The sequence below is a fragment of the Symphalangus syndactylus genome, chromosome 8 (genome assembly GCF_028878055.3).
Source record: "Symphalangus syndactylus isolate Jambi chromosome 8, NHGRI_mSymSyn1-v2.1_pri, whole genome shotgun sequence".
Lineage (NCBI taxonomy): Eukaryota > Metazoa > Chordata > Mammalia > Primates > Hylobatidae > Symphalangus > Symphalangus syndactylus.
Window position 1 is genome coordinate 28,231,914 of NC_072430.2, and position 18,606 is coordinate 28,250,519.

Sequence of the window (18,606 nt, forward strand, 5' to 3'; positions counted from 1 at the left end):
CACCGTGCACAGCCAACACGTATATTTAAAAAGAACTTAGAAAACATAGCAAGAATAGACTAAAAATTACCCATAATGATTAAAGACTTAAACATAAGACCTAAAACCATAAAAACCCTAGAAGAAAACCTAAGCAATACCATTCAGGACACAGGCATGGACAAAGACTTCGTGACTAAAACACCAAAAGAAATGACAACAAAAGCCAAAATAGACAAATAGGTCTAATTAAACTAAAGAGCTTCTGCACAGCAAAAGAAACTATTATCAGAGTGAACAGGCAACCTACAGAATGGGAGAAAATTTTTGCAATCTATCCATCTGACAAAGGGCTAATATCCAGAATCTACAAAGAACTTAAACAAATTTATGAGAGAAAAACAAACAACTCCATCAAAAAGTGGGCTAAGGATATGAACAGACACTTCTCAAAAGAAAACATTTATGCAGCCAACAAACATATGAAAAAAAGCTCATCATCACTGGTCATTAGAGAAATGCAAATCAAAACCACAATGAGACACCATCTCATGCCAGTTAGAATAGTGATCATTAAAAAGTCAGGAAACAACAGATGCTGGAGAAGATGTGAAGAAATAGGAATGCTTTTACACTATTGGTGGGAGTGTAAATTAGTTCAACCATTGTTGAAGACAGTGTGGCGATTCCTCAAGGATCTAGAACTAAAATACCATTTGACCCAGGAATCCCATTACTGGGTATATACCTAAAGGATTATAAATCATTCTACTATAAAGACACATGCACATGCATGTTTATTGTGGCAGTGTTCACAATAGCAAAGACTTCGAACCAATGCAAATGCCCATTAATAACGATAGACTGGATAAAGAAAATGTGGCACATAAACACCATGGAATACTATGCAGCCATAAAAAAGGATGAGTTCATGTCCTTTGCAGGGACATGGATGAAGCTGGAAACCGTCACTCTCAGCAAACTAACACAAGAACAGAAAACCAAACACCACATGTTCTCATAAGCGGGAGTTGAATAATGAGAACACATGAACACAGGGAGGGGAACATCACACACTGGGTCCTGTTGGGGGGTGGGGTGCTGAGGGGGGATAGCATTAGGAGAAATACCTAATGTAGATGATGGGTTGATGGGTGCAGCAAACCACCGTGAAATATGTATCCCTATGTAACAAACCTGCACATTGTGCACATGTACCCCAGAATTTAAGGTATCATAAAAAAAATTACCCATCATATCACAAAACTGTTCACATTTTGGTATCTTTTGTTCTAGTCCTCATTATATTATATAAATGGGCTCATTCTATATATATGTTTTTGTATCCTGCTATAAAACATTTACATTATATTATGGGAAATTTGCAACGCTGCCAAAATTTATCTGCAAAAAACCCCCTAATTTTTGATGGTTTATAATATTTCGTCATATTGGCTGAATCAATTTGCTTAAGGTTTTCTCTGTGGTTGGGCATTTAGGCTTCCATATTTTTTATTGTCCTAAGTTATGCTGTGATGATTTTTTTTTTTTAAAGACAGGGTCTCACCGTGTCACTCAGGCTGGAGTGCAGTGACATGATCATAGTTCACTGCAGCCTTGAACTCCTGGGCTCAAGCGATCCTCCTGCCTCAGCCTCCTGAGTAGCTAGGATTGCAAGCATATGCCACAATGCCTGGTTAATTGTTTTTTTTCTTTTTGTAGCAATGGGGTCTCACTCTGTTCCGGAACTGGAGCATTTCTCCCCCTTTGGCCTCCCACAGTACAGGAATTACTAATGTGAGCTACTGTGCCCAGCCTTTTGCTAAATATTTGAACATGAATTTCAACATGAATCCTGATTTACATTTTTTGTTATTACCTTGTGGCAGGTATCTAGATGAGAAATCTGTGGGTCAAAGGATAAGAATATTTAAAGGCACAAGATACCTATTCCTAAATTGCTTATAGCAAATGTTGTTAAAAGGGGAATTGGCATGATCAGATAAATGATTTTTTTACAGCGAACTCAGGTGGCAGAATCTAGGGAAAAGATAATTACAGCTTGAACTGAACTGTGGCAGTGGGGATTGGGAAAGTGTTGATATAGGGATGGGGATGAGGTTTGGTTATATTTGTAAAACAGAGCCAAAAGGACTTGGTAACTAAATATTGGAGGTGAGAAACAGTAAGGAACCAAAGGCAACTGCCTATCTTTCCAACCTGCCTCACTGGGGTAATACTGATATTAAAACAGAAAGAGAGGACGGCAAAGTGTGCAGATGTGTAGGACAAGAAAATTTGATTAGCGGTTTCTTTTATTTGAATTATATACGGTACCAGTTTTTAAAGGCTTTAGGTGGAATCTAATAGGTATTTGAAAATATAGTTAATAGTAGGGAACATCTGCTGGTTTTGCCTGCTGGCATCTGGGAATAGCTTCAGGATTTTTTTTTTTTTTTTTTCCTGAGGAGGATCTTTGGGTGGCAATCTGGTTAGAAGGAGTATTGTGTTATAGTTGCATTTATTTATCAAACATCTATTTTATGATTTAGATTGCAGGTGTATTTGGTTTGGTAAATGAAGACTGGGGAATGCTACAGCACCCAAGTCAGCCCTGTGCAGCCCTGCTGGCCCCCATTCTTTCTTATTCTGGTAATACCATTTTGATTTTCTTTGAGAGGATCACTCCACCCCTACTCCCCCTTCCTGTGGTTTTGGTGCACCTGGCACTACTCTATGGCTCCAAGGGCAGCATATAAGTCAGCCAATCAGAGTTAGCCAGGCTAAAGTCTAACAGTTTCCAGGGGAACTGCTGAGAAAAGCTCTTTCCACAGTGATTGCTAAGCGGGTGAGATACAGAATTGGAGTGGCTGGCAGCTATTTTGCTTGTCTGGCAATAGAGTCTACTCAAAGTAGAACTGAGTGAATTCTGATGACCTGTTTGTTTTGCTGTTGTTGTTTTGTTTGTTTTTTTGAGACAGAGTCTTGCTCTGTTGCCCAGGCTGGAATGCAGTGGCGCAATCTCGGCTTACTGCAACCCCCACCTCCCGGATTCAAGAGATTCTCCTGCCTCAGCCTCCCGAGTAGGTGGGACTACAGGCATGCACCACCATGCCTGGCTAATTTTTTTCGTATTTTTAGTAGAGGTGGGGTTTTACCATGTTGGTCAGGCTGGTCTCCAACTCCTGACCTCAAATGATCCACCCACCTCAGCCTCCCAAGATGTTGGGATTATAGGTATGAGCCACTGCGCCTAGCCTGATGACCTGTTTCTGATGACATCACTTGAGCCCTAGGATTCAAGTGCATTGATGCCAGTTCTAGAGCTTTTCAGTCTTATGAGGCATTAAAATTCCGTTTTTGTCTTAAGCCATTTGAGTGGGTTTCTGTCACGTACAACCAAAGAAGTCCTGATTAAGCCAGTATTGGATATCAAATAAGGTTCAAGGCTGGACATAGTGGCTAACGCTGGCTTACACCTGTAATCCTAGCACTTTGGGAGGTTGAGGCAGGAGGATTGCTCAAGCCCAGGAGTTTGAGGCCAGATTGGGCAACACAGTGAGACCGCACCTCTACTAAAAAATAAAAAATTAGCTGAGTGTGGTGACCACATGCCTGCAGCCTCAGGTACTTGGGAGACTGAGGTAGGAGGATCAATTGAGCCCGGGAGGTCAAGGCTGCAGTGAGCTGTGATCACACCACTGTACTCCAGCCTGGGTGACAGAGCAAGACTCTTGTGTCAAAAAAAAAAAAAAAAAAAAAGAAGGAAAGAAAGAAGTTTCAAGTTTTCAAAGATTTCAAGTATTCAAGATAAAACTAAGAGGAATCCTACTGTGCACAATCCTATTGTGCACAACATTTTCTTTTCTAATTAATTAATTTTCTAATTAATTAATATGTAAGGAACAGCTATTGTAGTACCAAGCACTGTGGTAGGCTCTGCATGTACAATAGGCTAATCAAAGGTAAGACTACAGATATATATACTTTTTTTTTGTTTGTTTGAGACGGAGTTTCACTTTTTGTTGCCCAGGCTGGAGTGCGGTGGTGCGCTCTCAGCTCACTGCAACCTCCACCTCCCGGATTCAAGCGATTCTCTTGTCTCAGCCTCCCGAGTAGCTGGGATTACAGGTGCCTGCCACCATGCCCGGCAAATGTTTGTGTTTTTACTAGACACGGGGTTTCACCATGTTGGCCAGGCTAGTCTCAAACTCCTGACCACCAGCCTCGGCCTCCCAAAGTGCCGGGATTAGAGGTGTGAGCCACCATGCTAGCTAGAAGTAATTGCATGATTTTTTTTTTTTTTTTTTTTCCCTGAGATGGTGGCCTGCGCCACCACATCCGGCTACTTTTTTTGTATTTTTAGTAGAGACGGGGTTTCGCCATATTGGCCAGGCTGGGGAATTTTGGTTTTTATGTTTTCTACATTTTGCCTTAGATTTCTTTATAAACCTAAATGTGCCTAATCAGTAGCCAGCACATGATTTATTTGCCTGAATTTTAGAAATATTTCAAATATCTCGAATTCCATACTAGGAACTCAAGTTTCAGGAACTAGATTACTAAAGGGGGTGATATGGTTTGGCTGTATCCCACCCAAACATCACCTTGAATTGTAATAATCCCCACATGTCAAGGGTGGTGCCAGGTGGAGATAATTGAATCACGGGGGTGGTTTCCCCCATACTGTTTTAGTGGTAGTGAATAAGTCTCATGAGATCTGATGGTTTTATAAATGGAGCTCCCCTGCACAAATTCTTCTTGTCTGCTGCCATGTGTGACTTTGCTCCTCTTTGCCTTCTACCATGATTGTGAGGCCTCCTTAGCAATGCAGAACTGTGAGTCAATTAAACCTCTTTTCTTTATAAATTACCCAGTCTCGGGTATGTCTTTATTAGCAGCCTGAGAACGGACGAATACAGGGGGTACTGTAGCCTTCGTTTGGAATGCTTAACAAGTGTCCATTTGTTGATGTGTATAATTTTTTGTTTCTTTCTCCCATGTCCTTATTTGCATCAGTTTCACAGCATACAAATGATGGAATATCACCTAGCAATAAAAGTTTCATTAAGCTTCCTGATGTGACATTGGTAATACTGGATTATATAAAGTTGTGAGGGTAAGAACTGATCAGGTTTGTTTTTTTCTTCCTCTAGTATTCATGAATGGTTCATTTTCTAGCCACCTTTGTGCCTCGGCTGTCTCTTTTGGTCTTGAGTCGCCAGTTGAGGATGGTTTAATTAAGAATGTTTTTGCTTTGCACTCTACCCTTGGGTCATTAAAATCGTAATGGAAAATATGATAATGGGAAAATAAATTACTTAAATCTCTTATTAATCTGAGTACTTAAGTGTATATCGTGGGATCCATAAGATATTGTGCTGAAAAATCTGAAACACAGAAAAAAGTATATTCTTCCATCTCCTTATCTCATAAAATTTACATGTAACCAGTAATTAATATATCACAAATATATAGCAACAAAATATTTAATCTTTTCTAAGTTCACTGCTTGAATTTAAATAATCAACAATTTTTCTTTTTCTCCTAGGGATTTCAAGGAACTCACTAGTGAATTAGAACATATTCTTATTAAAAAATAAAAAACGCCCTCCTGGTGACAAAGAGAAACCGTGTGTGCTTTTGCCCAGGGTACCCTACATGGACCTCAGAGCCACTTCTTAGGCCTGATTTCTTCGTTTCTTTGCAGCAGCTACCAGAAAGCTATCCTGCGTTCTTCTTTTTCAGATTCTGCCCAGAATGGAAACTCTTTCAGAGTTTACTTTTCATGACACTTATGTAAATTCCTTTCAGATGGCCTTTATTTCCTGCATGTAAACTGCGTATAGATTAGAAGTCATAATCAAAGCCAAAACGGTAATCCTGTCTCAAGTTAGTAATTGGCATCTTTGAGGAAGCAGACATTGGATAACATCTATTCCAATATATCTGTACCACACAGGAGTCAACCCCTTTTGGAGTTATATTTCTTGAAACGATGGTAGTTTATTTTAGCTTTTGTCAGATTTCTGTCTTGGTATTTCCTACGGAAATAAAACAGTAATTTTTAGACAATAAGGGTTCATACTGGTATATCCTGAATTAGTATTTTTTTTGTTGTAAATCTTGTGGCTATCCTGAACTTAACAGTTTTTAAATTGTGGATTTCCAATTATTTTTATAGGTATTGATAAATCTTGTTCATATTCCTGTGAGAAGAGGACACAACTGAGTAGGAGGGGAAATGACATAAGTCAGGAATTGATTGCTCCCAATACATTTATTACAGAATTTTTCTACAGGATCACAGTTGAAGTTATTTAATTAAGAGTAACTGTTGGTGATGTCCCAGTCATTAAAAAAAAAAAAAAAAAAAACTAAGTACAATTTTTTTTTTTTTGCTATTTGGAAATCAGATCTCACACGTCAATTTACGATCTAAAGTCTACCTTCAGCTTTGCGGTCACTCAAGAAAACATACACTTAGGACCAGGCGCAGTGGCTCGGGCCTGTAATCCAGCACTTTGGGAGGCCTGAGGCAGAAGAACTGCTGAAGGTCAGGAGTTGGAGGCCAGCCTGGGCAACACGGCAAGACCCCCGCCTCTACAAAATAAACTTAAAAACAAAACAAAACATTTGCCGGGCATAGTGGTACGCAACTGTACTCCTTACTACTCCGGAGACTGAGGCGGGAGGATCGCTGGAGCCCAGAAGTTGGAGGCTGCAGTGAGCTGAGACTGCGCCACTCCACTCCAGCCTGGGCGACAGAGCAAGGCTCTGTTTCCAAAAATAATAACTTAAAAGCACACTTAGGAAGCTCGGCGTCATTCCAATGGTCTGGGTCCGAGAGCACTATGAGGCAGCAATACACACAAGGTATCAAGCGTAAAAAAGAGAATTTAGCATCCCGGTGTGGATTTTCCCAGGCATAAACGTGGCCTACGCTGGGTGCAGGGACCGTGGGGAATCGGCAGGTGCTTCCCGGTTGAGGACGCAAAGCAGCGGGAGCCGGGGGTCGCCGAGGGTCCGCCTGGGCTTGAGCAGCTCAACGAGGGAGGGCTCAGCGGCCCGCGCGCGTGCAGAGACGCGGTCCCAGCAACTCCGCAACCGGACCGTGGCCCGGCGAGGTCCAGCCTCTTCTCTGCTCCGAGAGGGGCGGAGTGAGCGCGGGAGGGGGCGGGGCCACGCAAGGCCGCGCGCCCGCCGCTCGGCTCGGCTCGGCTCGGCTCGCTCGGTTCCGGGGTGAGCGGCGCGGGTCCGCCAAGCTGTGGCTACCAGGCCGCGGCGGGGTGCGAGCGCCGCAGGTGACCGGGGCTGGGAGCTGCGTGCGCGGGCGGCGGCTGAGGAGCTGGAGGCGGGCCCTCGCTCTCGGCCCAGGCGCTACGGGCTGAGGAGACGAGGCCAGCCGAGGCGGGCGAAGGGCTCGGGGCATCCACTTGACAGCCGGCGGCGCTCGCGGCCCTCAGCATGTTCCGCGAGGCGAGGGTTTTCCTCCCGCCTGTGGGCTGAGGCGGCGGCGGCGGCCCCCGAAACGAGATGCACCTGACGGGCGCGGCTTAGAGGACGCGGCAGGCGGGAAGTCCCGGCCGCCAGCGGGAGGGCTTTCGTTGACGGGCCGCCGCCGCCTCCCGCCGCCGCCGCCGCGGGCCCGAGTGGGAGCGGCGGGTGGGCGCCCCGACATGGCGGCCCGGAGCGCCCCGAGCTGCCACCTGCGGCTCGAGTGGGTGTACGGCTACCGGGGCCACCAGTGCCGCAACAACCTCTACTACACTGCGGCCAAGGAGATCGTATACTTCGTGGCGGGGGTCGGCGTGGTGTACAGCCCGCGGGAGCACAGGCAGAAGTTCTACCGGGGCCACAGCGACGACATCATCAGGTACCGGGGAGCGGGGGCCGCCGCCGTCACCCTGCGAGCCGCTCCCGGAGTTTGCACCCGCGGGTCCCTCTGGACGCCGTGACCGCTCCTGCACGGAGCATCACCCTGAGGGGAATCCGCAGCTGTCTCTCTGGTCCCGAGTCCACCAGTTAACACCCTGCAAACGCCTTTCCCCTCTTCCTCGTCTAGGGACTCTCTTTCGGATCCGTGCAGGAAGATCAGGTCCGCGGATCCACCGGGCACCCGGGTTGACGGCTTTGTCCCCTTTCCCACTCCATTAAAATTACGAAAACTGCGAAAAGGTTATTTTGGTGGCACCTTATTCCGTTAGATCCTGTGAGAAATTTCTTATTAAACGCATTCTTAAAGCACCCGTGGTGGGAGGAAATCCTTTACCTAATAAAGGACTGATGGAAGCACAGCAAGCCGTGGGCTGCTCCCGGGGAGCGCGCCCAGGGTGGCGTCCTGAAGGGCTCTCACCTCCTGGCCGTAATTATTAGTTCAGGTTTCGCCGCCTGCTATTATCAGCAGAAACCCCGGGCAACCTCCAGGCAATTCATTGGATGTTAAAATGTGTACACCTGAAGGCAATTTAAGGTAGGTCTTATCTGAAGAGGCTGCTGAAAATAACTTCACTGATTTCCAGTTCTTTTCATCTTCATTAAAATACTCCTAAATAAGCTACTTTTGTATTTTCTTAAAATTAAATCGCGATCTGGGGGCTATTTTTAGTCTTCCTTGGACAGTAATTCAAAGTTGGTCCCAGTGCTTGTTGACATTTCTTTAGTGAGCGGTATATTTGAAATATAATTTTCAATCAGTGTCTTAGTACAACTTTTATGGTAAAGTCAAGAGCTTCAGAAGTCATTCTAGGCCACTGATTATTGCCTCAAGCACAGCATTTTTTGTCCTTTACAGAGGAAAATATATTAAAAGCAATTGAGAATGTGTTTGTGTGGTGCTCTTGGGGTTTTATCAAAGATTCTATGATTTGGGTTTGGTTACAAAATGTTATTCCCTCATGTATGTTGCACAGGATTTAAATTGGGCATTTCAAATACGGTATCTTGGTTTGAAGTCTTGTAGGCAAGAAGCCCTGGTACTTAAATTCCACAAATAAAGTTGTTCTTATATTTTGCGTCTCTGTACATCTATAATATATAAGAGGGAAAGGATGCCTAGGAAAAAGGTAGGGCAAGATGGAGTAAAGATAAGAAAAGACAAAATTGAGATTGCAGAATAAGGAATGAGGTGGTGCTATGTATTCAGTTGGTTTTTTTTTTTTTTTTTTTTTGGACACCAGAGTGCTTTTTCAGATTGTATTTAATGTATTACTTTGAAAAGGTAACTGATAAGTCATTTCATTTTTCTCAAGCTGGACTCTGTATAGTGGTGATTAGGGTTACAGACCTATTATAATAGCCCAAATTGCTGATGGAAAAACAAAACTAAACTAAACCCGTAGTAATTATCTATCTTCTTATTTATCCCAAGAGTAAAGTTTACCCCAGTGTCTTGTCTTTTTCCCTAATCCTTTCAAGTCTCTCTTCTTTTCCGTATGTTAGGTCTCCCAAAGTACCAGGCATAGTAGCTTTACCTCGTTGGAGCAGCCTTAACTGAAGCCCTGCTCCAGATAATTTAGTCTGTTAGGTTGAATTCAGCTGGTGGAGTAAATGTGAAGGATTTTGAGGTCTTCTCGTGGTACACTTGTATTGTTTTTACTCCATGGGGGTTATGAGAGCAGTATAGCACTAAGGTCTTTGGAAACTAGATATGATTTATTTGGTGAGGTAAATTACATCTTGTTATTCTAGCAGTAATTAGAAGCTGTATTATATGTCACACCACTTAAATTTCATAATTGTGTTTCAGTAAACTAAGGAAGGTAGTGCTTTGACTTTCTTTTGGTATAGTTGCACAACTCATACAAAACAACAAACATACTCGAATTTCTCGTAGTTGAATACACGCTTATGATTTTATCCAAATGACACATCTTTAATGTATAACAATGAAAATAAGTTTCCTGAAAAGTTTCAATGAGGTAGTAAAATCTGAATCATACAGCATCTTGAAATAGAAATTGGTGGCACAAATTTAATATGATACTGAGAATATAATTTAGGAATCAGTGAAAGGGCTCTGGACATTTTATTTCAAATACTAATGACAGATCATTCATGTTTGTGAAATATATTGAGCAAATATTAAAACCTCTGAATATTTTTTCAATTCAGTGTTTGACTTGTGAGTATAGAAACAACTCTAGTAATTTTTAAATTATGCCACAGCAGAAGATGTAATATTCACGAATGTGATGCATAGTGAAAACCAATGTTGCTGTAACCTTAGCTTTAGTAATAAAAAGTCAGTGCTGTTTTCATCATCTGTTTTGTTTCCACCTTTGCCTGAAACTTATGTAAAACTTATTGGTCAAATATTACTTAGTCTGAGGATAGAACGGTTCCAGAATGAGCAGATCATTGTCCTCAGGTTTTGAAAATGTGAGTGCAATGTTGGTGGTAAAGGCTGAATCATGACTAGTGTATCATTTGCTTACTGGTTCTTTGACCATTTTATTATCACCTAGGATTGCCAGTTGTGGTGCCACATGACATTTCATCATTTTTTCAGTGTTGCTTGTAGTTCTCCATCTTCTTTTTGCTATCTACTTGTGTATACTTCTCTAGTCATTTATCTTTTAGTTATATTTATCTCAGTAACTGATTTATATAGCAATTAGTTTCAATGTCAGAAATAATGTAGGGCTTTTGGGGTCACTTTTTTGTTCTTTTTCTCAAGTTATATTGATAAAATTCTCTAGTTATTTTATCAATATAAAATCTATAAATCTATAAAATCTATATCTATAAAAATCTCTAGTCTGGATTTAAGAGTAAGTTATAAAATAAGCTACTACCAGTTTTAGCATAAGATGTACATCTAGACCTTCGTCTATATTTTGAAACTTTTGCCAGTTGTTAAAAGAATGCGATAGCTTTTTTTTTTTTTAAACTGAGACAGGCTCTTGCTCTGCGTCACACAGGCTATAGTGCAATGGTGCAATCACTGCTCACTGTAGCTTTGAAATGTTGGGCTCAAGTGATCATCCCACCTCAGCCTCCCAAGTGGCTGAGACCACAGATGTGGGCCATGATGCTGGGCTATTTTTTTTTTTCAGTAGAGATGGGGTCTCTGTATGTTGCCCAGGCTGGTGCTGGACTCCTGGGCCCAAGTGATCCTCCCACTTCCACCTCCCAAAGTGTTGGGATTACAGGTGTGAGCCACCGTGTGCAGCCAGAGTGCAATATCTTTTCAAATTTATTATTCTAGGTACTTCCCATAAGCAAATTTTTGCTAGATTGTTCTTAAGGATATTATTGACAGTTTACAAATCATCTATACCAGTGAAGACCATTGATGGAATATAATTAACTTGGGGCATTTTGTTATTTGACTCTGCTTTCCTTATGGGAGTCAGGGCCCATTGTTTATGTATTATGTAGGTATATAATTTAGAGTACTTTTTTTTTTTTAGCATAGTGAAAGGGTCTCACGAGTTGGTGATGAGCTCAAATAACGATGCATCTGAAATATTTTGAAAAGTATACCACACTATATGGTTGCAGATTAAAATAATAACTGTTCATTGCTTCTATGTGTGGCTTTTTTAAAAGACAAAATGAAGGGTGTAGAAGCTATTTTCTTTATTTGTGGTAAATCGTGTTCTTAAGAAAAAATACTGACCAAGCCTTATTGTAATTTAGTAAAAGTGGTTTTTGACAGCTGAGTATTTATGGTATAGAAACTTAATTTATTCAACGCAAGTCAAAATTGTAATTGGAAAAGTGATTCAGAATGGCATTTGCATGGTAGATAGATTTGTTTGTGTGTTTATATGGGTTCAGAGTGGCAACTTTTTAAGCTCTGGTAGGAATTACTGGAAACCTACTTGTAGTCTACTTAATGCTTCTAGATACATGTTCATGGTTTCCCAAACCTGGCTTATCTTCAAAATAGTTTGAAGAGCTTTTCACCAGTTTCTAGCCTTTTGCTCAAACGCACGAAGTCAGAATCTTCTAGGGTTGGAGCCCAGGAATCTATTTTTTAAAAAGTGCCTCAGATTATTCTGTTTGGGAAACACATTGCCCCCACCATGCCTAGAATTCTTAACACAAGCCGTTTGAGAAATGGGCACAAACCCTCTCCTCAAACCTGATACCAGAATTTTCTTAAGCACTGTGCAATATGTAGAAGTAGTGCTTCAAAAAGTATTAGAAAACATATTTAATAAAATGTCCCTGTGCTTAAGTAACTAGAATTAGATGGACTTAACATTTATTTATAGACCATGTAACAATTATATTTGGTAAGATTTCATTTTATGTGTTGCAATATCAAAATATTTATGGTTTTTTAAATATTGCATAATTCAAGGGATAAAATTAAGAGATGTTTTCCAGGAAAAGTAGAATTTCCAGGAATTAACTAGAATAATAGTTGAAATTGTAATAGATGTGTATTAAGTATATATTCTTTAGGGATAAGCCAGATTATTAGATTTACATTTAATTATTTTCCTTTATTGTTTTATAATGTCTTATGTGCAAATATGCAGACAATCAATAAAACATGTTTTGGATATACATTAAGGAAAACATGTGGAATAATAAACTATTAGAAGCTATTAAGAACTTTTATTTCAAAGTTTTCTCATCCAAGAAATATTTGTTGAGCTTCTGTTTTGTGCAAGAATCCCTGCCTTAAGATACTCAGAGTTTAGACATAATCAGATACTCAATGAGAATATGTGTACTAGGAATAGCACTAATGTACCTGTGATATGGTATGTACATGGGGATATAAAAAGTTCACAATGATGTTTCTTATAGAATATAATACCTAAGCTAAGTCTTTGAGGACAATAGGGAGAAAAGGTCATCAGAAGAAATGAAAGAAGGTATAGCATTCTGGGAAGAGGTAACATTGTGTGCAGTGGTTTTGTGTTATGAGAGAATATTTGAAAAATTTGCTTATACTGTCTTCAGTTCCTTTTCTCCCATTTACTCTTGGCTTTGTTCTGTTTCACCATAGCAGTTCTTGTTTAGGTTACCAGTGACCTCTGCATTGCCAAATCCAGTGGTTATCAGTTCTCATCTTATTTGATTTTTCATCATGATTTGACATAGTTGGTTCATTAGTCCGTTTTCACGCTGCTGATAAAGAGATACCCGAGACTGGGAAGAAAAAGAGGTTTAATTGGACTGACAGTTCCACATGGCTGGGGAGGCCTCAGAATCATGGTGGGAAGTGAAAGGCAGTTCTTACATGGCGGCAGCAAGAGAAAATGAGGAAGATGCAAAAGCAGAAACCCCTGATGAAACCATCAGATCTCATGAGACTTACTCACTACCATGAGAACAGTGTGGGGGAAACTGCCCCCATGATTCAAATTATCTCCCACTGGGTCCCTACCACAACACATGGGAATTATGGGAGTACAATTCGAGGTGAGATTTGGGTGGGGACACAGAGCCAAACCTTATCAGTTGATTACTCACACCTTCTTAAGACCCTTTCTTAAGTGGCATTTGGGACATATCTATTTCTTGGTTTACTTGTTCTTTCAGCAAATATTTACTGAACACCTATTATTTGCCAAAGACTATTCTTATCACTAGAGATATGGCAGTGAACCAAACAGATAAAATTGCCCACCCTTATGGAGCTTTTATCTACTGGGTGGGGAGACACAGAATAAAGAAGGTAAATTTTATATATGTGTGTAAATTTTTATATATGCATGTATGTATGTATAGTTTGTAAGGGCTAAGGAAAACAAGGTGAGAAAATGCGATAGAAACTATTGGGAAGAGTTTAGATAGGTATTTAGATAGGGTGGCCAGGAAGACCTCACTGTAAAGGTGACACTTAAGTAGAGACTAGGGGTGAGGTAATGTGCTATGTGGATATCTGAGGAAAGGACATGTTAAGTAAAGGGACTATCAAATGCAAATGCCCTGAAGCAGAATGCCAGTATTTTTGAGGAATAGTAAGAATGTTAGTGTGGCTGGAGCAGAGTGAACTTGAAGGAAAGTAGTAAGAAATGAGGTCTGATGAGCTATGGTGGTGGGGACAGATTTTATAGGCTATTGAGAGGATTTTCACTTTCCCATCTGAGAATGGAAGTTATTGGAACTATTTAATCAAAATAGTGATATAATTTGACTTACGGTTTAACAGAGTCACTCTGGCTCCTATGTTGAGAACAGACTGAAGAGAGGGAGGGGCAGGATGGAAGCAGGGAGACCACTTAGGAGACTGTTGCAGTAATCCAGTCAGGAAGTATTGATGGCTTGGACTGGGGTGGTAACAGTGAAAGTAGTGAGAAAAGAGCAAATTTGTATGTATTTTGAAGATAGAGGTAGCATGATTTACTAATGGATCACATATAAATTGTGAGAGAAAAGAAAGGTCAGTGATGATCACAGAATTTTTGGTCAGAACAATTGGAAGAATGGAGTTGCTGGCTACTGAATTGGGAAACAGTGTTGGAAGAGCAAGTTTTATATTTTGGACAGAAGGAAAGATCAACAGCTCTGTTTTATTTTATTAAATTTTTTTATTTTAAATTTTTGTGGGTACAGAGTGAGTGTATCTATTTATGGGGTACATGAGATGTTTTGATACAGGCAAGCAGTGTGAAATAATCACATCAAGAATTGGATATCCTTCCCCTCAAGGCTTTATCCTTTGTATTACAAAGAATCCAGTTGCAACCTTTTAGTTATTCTAAAATGTACAATTAAATTATTACTGACTATAGTCACCCTGTTGTGCTATCAAATGATCTTATTCGTTCTAACTCTTTTTTTGTACCCATTAACCATCCCCACTTCCCCCTGAGTCCTCCACTTCCTTTTCCAGCTTCTTGTAACCATCCTTCTACTCTCTATGTCCATTAGTTCAGTTGTTTTGATTTTTAGATCCCACAAATACGTGGGAAGATGCGATGTTTGTCTTTCTTTGCCTGGCTTATTTCACTTAACAATCTCCAGTCCCATCCATGATGTTGCAATGACAGGATCTCATTTTTTTATGGCTGACTAGTACTCCACTGTGTATATATACCACATTTTCTTCATCTATTCATCTGTTGATAGACTCTTAGGTTGCTTCCGAATCTTAGCTATTGTGAACAGTGCTGCAACAAACATTGGAGTGTAGATATCTCCTTGATATCCTGATTTCCTTTCTTTTGGGTATGTGCCCTGCAGTGAGATTGCCGGATCATATTGGTAGCACTATTTTTAGTTTTTTGAGGAACCTCCAAACTGTTCTCCATAGTGGTTGTACGAATTTACATTCTCCACATCCTTTCCAGCATTTGTTACTGCCTGTCTTTTGGATATAAGTCATTTTAACTGGGGTGAGATGATATCTCATTGTAGTTTTGATTTGGAATTTTTATTTTGGCTTTGATCTTGTTATTTGTTATTGGTCTGTTCAGGTTTTGGATTTCTTCCTGGTTCAATCTTGGTAGGTTGTATATGTCTAGGAATTTGTTCATTTCTTCTAGATTTTCAAATTTAGTGGCATAGAGTTGGTCATAGTAGCCACTAATGATCCTTTGAATTTCTGCAGTATCAGTTGTAATGTCTCCTTTTTCATTTCCAATTTTATTTGTATCTTCTTTTTTTTTTTCTTAATCTGGCTAAAGGTTTGTCAATCTTGTTTAACTTTTTTAAAAAAACAACTTTTTGTTTCATTGAAATTTTGTGTTGGTTTTTTAAAACGTCAATTTCATTTATTTCTGCCCTGATCTTATTTCTTTCTACTAATTTTGGGTTTGGTTTGCTCTTGCTTTTCCTTAATGTATATCCAAAACATGTTTTATTGATTGTCTGCATATTTGCACATAAGACATTATAAAATAATAAAGGAAAATAATTAAATGTAAATCTAATAGTCTGGCTTATCCCTAAAGAATATATACTTAATACACATTTATTACAATTTCAACTATTATGCTAGTTAATTCCTACTTTTCCTGGAAAACATCTCTTAATTTTATCCCTTAAATTATGCAATATTTAAAAAACCATAAATATTTTGATATTGCAACACATAAAATGAAATCTTACCAAATATAATTGTTACATGGTCTATAAATAAATGTTAAGTCCATCTAATTCTAGTTAAGCACAGGGACATTTTATTAAATATGTTTTCTAATACTTTTTGAAGCACTACTTCTACATATTGCACAGTGCTTAAGAAAATTCTGGTATCAGGTTTGAGGAGAGGGTTTGTGCCCATTTCTCAAACGGCTTGTGTTAAGAATTCTAGGCATGGTGGGGGCAATGTGTTTCCCAAACAGAATAATCTGAGGTACTTTTTAAAAAATAGATTCCTGGGCTCCAACCCTAGAAGATTCTGACTTCGTGCGTTTGAGCAAAAGGCTAGAAACTGGTGAAAAGCTCTTCAAACTATTTTGAAGATAAGCCAGGTTTGGGAAACCATGAACATGTATCTAGAAGCATTAAGTAGACTACAAGTAGGTTTCCAGTAATTCCTACCAGAGCTTAAAAAGTTGCCACTCTGAACCCATATAAACACACAAAGTCAAGTGAAGAGAGTATTTCAGGGAGAAAGGAGTAATCAGCTGTGTCAAATAAGATGAGGACTGCTTCACCTTAGCGAAGTTTTGCCATAATTCTGTTGTAATCATAAGACTCCCCCAAAGACTGTGTATGCCCAGGGGAAAGGGAAGAGCAGGAAGAAGATGAGAAAATGAGTCATGTCATTATTGGTACACAAAACTAGCCTCTTTCAAGATTCGTTCCAATGTATAACTATTATGTATTCATAACATTTCTTAAAAACAGATTTATTCCAGCAGTTTCTACTTTACTTGGTTATTAAAAAATGACACATAGCTGGCAGCCCTGGATTGTTGCTTCTGAAAAGTGTGGTCTTCAGACTAGCAACAGCATCACCTGGAAAGTTATTAAAAAATACAAATTCTCTGGGCTTACTCCAGATCTACCAAATTAGAAACTCTAGGTGTGGAGCCCAGTAATCAGTTGTGTGGTTTTGTTTTTCGTTTTTTGTTTTCTGTTCTTTGGTTTTTTTTGAGACAGAGTCTCACTCTCGTCGCCCAGGCTGGAGTGCAGTGGCATGAACTCGGCTCTCTGCAACCTTCGCCTCCTGGGTTCAGGCGATTATCTTGCCTCAGCCTCTCAAGTAGCTGGGACTACAGGCACCCGCCACCACACCCAGCTAATTTTTGTATTTTTAGTAGAGATGGGGTTTTACCATGTTGGCCAGGCTGGTCTTGAACTCCTGACCTCTGGTGATCTGCCCACCTCGGCCTCCCAAAATGCTAGGATTACAGGCATGAGCCACCATGTCTGGCCCCAGTAATAAGTTTTTATCACCTCCAGGTGATGTTAATGTAGTCTAAAGTTTGAGAACACTGCTCCAGATTCCTGATTCTCAACCCTGGCTGCTTAATAGAAAGTTAAAAGAAAACAAACAAAATAAAACCACCAATGGCCAAGCCTTACCCAAAGAAATTGTGATTTAATTCATTTAGGTTGGGGTCCAGGTATCATTTGTTGTTTGCTTCTGTTTTTAATTTTTAAGCTTCCCAAATGATTGTAATATGCAGGCAGGGTTGAAAACAACTGCTCTGGATTTAATAGTAATCCACGTTCAGGTGCTGGGCTAGGAGTCAACCTGAAAAAAACCTTAGGACCTAGCCAAATCCATTCATTTACTATTATGCGTTATATAACAATGTGGGTAAGTACCAGGACCTCCTTAAATACTTTGGGCTTCTTGCCTAAGGCCCTCCCACGCTGGATATTCCCTGTTTGGAGATTTATTACCAAGCAAAGTTTTTGTCTTCTATTGGTGGATCTGCTCAGTGTCATCATGAGCTGAAAACACTGAAAGACAGATATCCTGCATTACCAGTCCAGAAAAATGCTCACTCGCAGGGAACCTGGAAGGTCATAATTACATGCATCCTGTATGATATCAAGTGAGGTGTACTGTGGCCCAGTGCCTCAGGTGATGATTTCAGCAGACTCGTGGAGTAGCTGCAGTGGGTTTGGCTGAATTTAAAGGCAAATTGGATTGTTAAAAGATCAAGTGAAACATAGTGCCTGCCTTGTAACACTGGCATGCAGATACCTCCGAAGGAGTAAGCATGAAGGGAAACATGAAATAATTAGAGTAATGGACAGAATATGTTGGGATGACTAGGGGTAGTTAGGGAAAGCTTCTCTGAGCAAGTTACATTTGCTCCAAAGCATGAATAATATGAATGTGGCAAAGATTTGGCAGGTCATTCCAGACAAAGACTTTGATAGCATAACGAGCTTGGCCATTTTAAGGGACAGAAAGGCTAGTGTGGCTGGAGTGTAGTGAACAAGAGGAAAAATGGTAGGAGCTAAGGTTTGAGAAGTAGGTGAGGGTATATCTTTTTTTTTTTTTTTTTTTTTTGAGTTGGAGTCTTGCCCTGTTGCCCAGGCTGGGATGCAGTGGCATGGTCTCGGCTCACTGCGACCTCCACCTCCTGGATTCAAGCAATTCTTCTGCCTCAGCCTCCCCAGTAACTGGGATTACAGGCACACACCACCACGCCCGGCTAATTTTTTGTGTCTTTAGTAGAGATGGGTTTCACCATGTTGGCCAGTCTGGTCTTGAACTCCTGACCTCGTGATCTGCCTGCCTCAGCCTCC

The 18,606-nt window shown here is 40.5% G+C and overlaps 1 protein-coding gene across 5 annotated transcripts in view; it reads left to right on the plus strand.

The window, feature by feature from the left end:
• The first annotated feature begins 7,197 nt into the window (after positions 1 to 7,197).
• Positions 7,198 to 18,606, plus strand: part of EML5 (EMAP like 5) — a 185,202-nt gene continuing 173,793 nt past the window's right edge. For all 5 annotated transcript variants that reach the window (XM_055288479.2, XM_055288480.2, XM_055288481.2 and 2 more), the window contains exon 1: positions 7,198 to 7,855. In XM_055288479.2, coding sequence (XP_055144454.1) covers positions 7,659 to 7,855 — 197 coding nt within the window. In that variant the 5' untranslated portion in view covers positions 7,198 to 7,658. The remainder of the gene's footprint in view (positions 7,856 to 18,606) is intronic.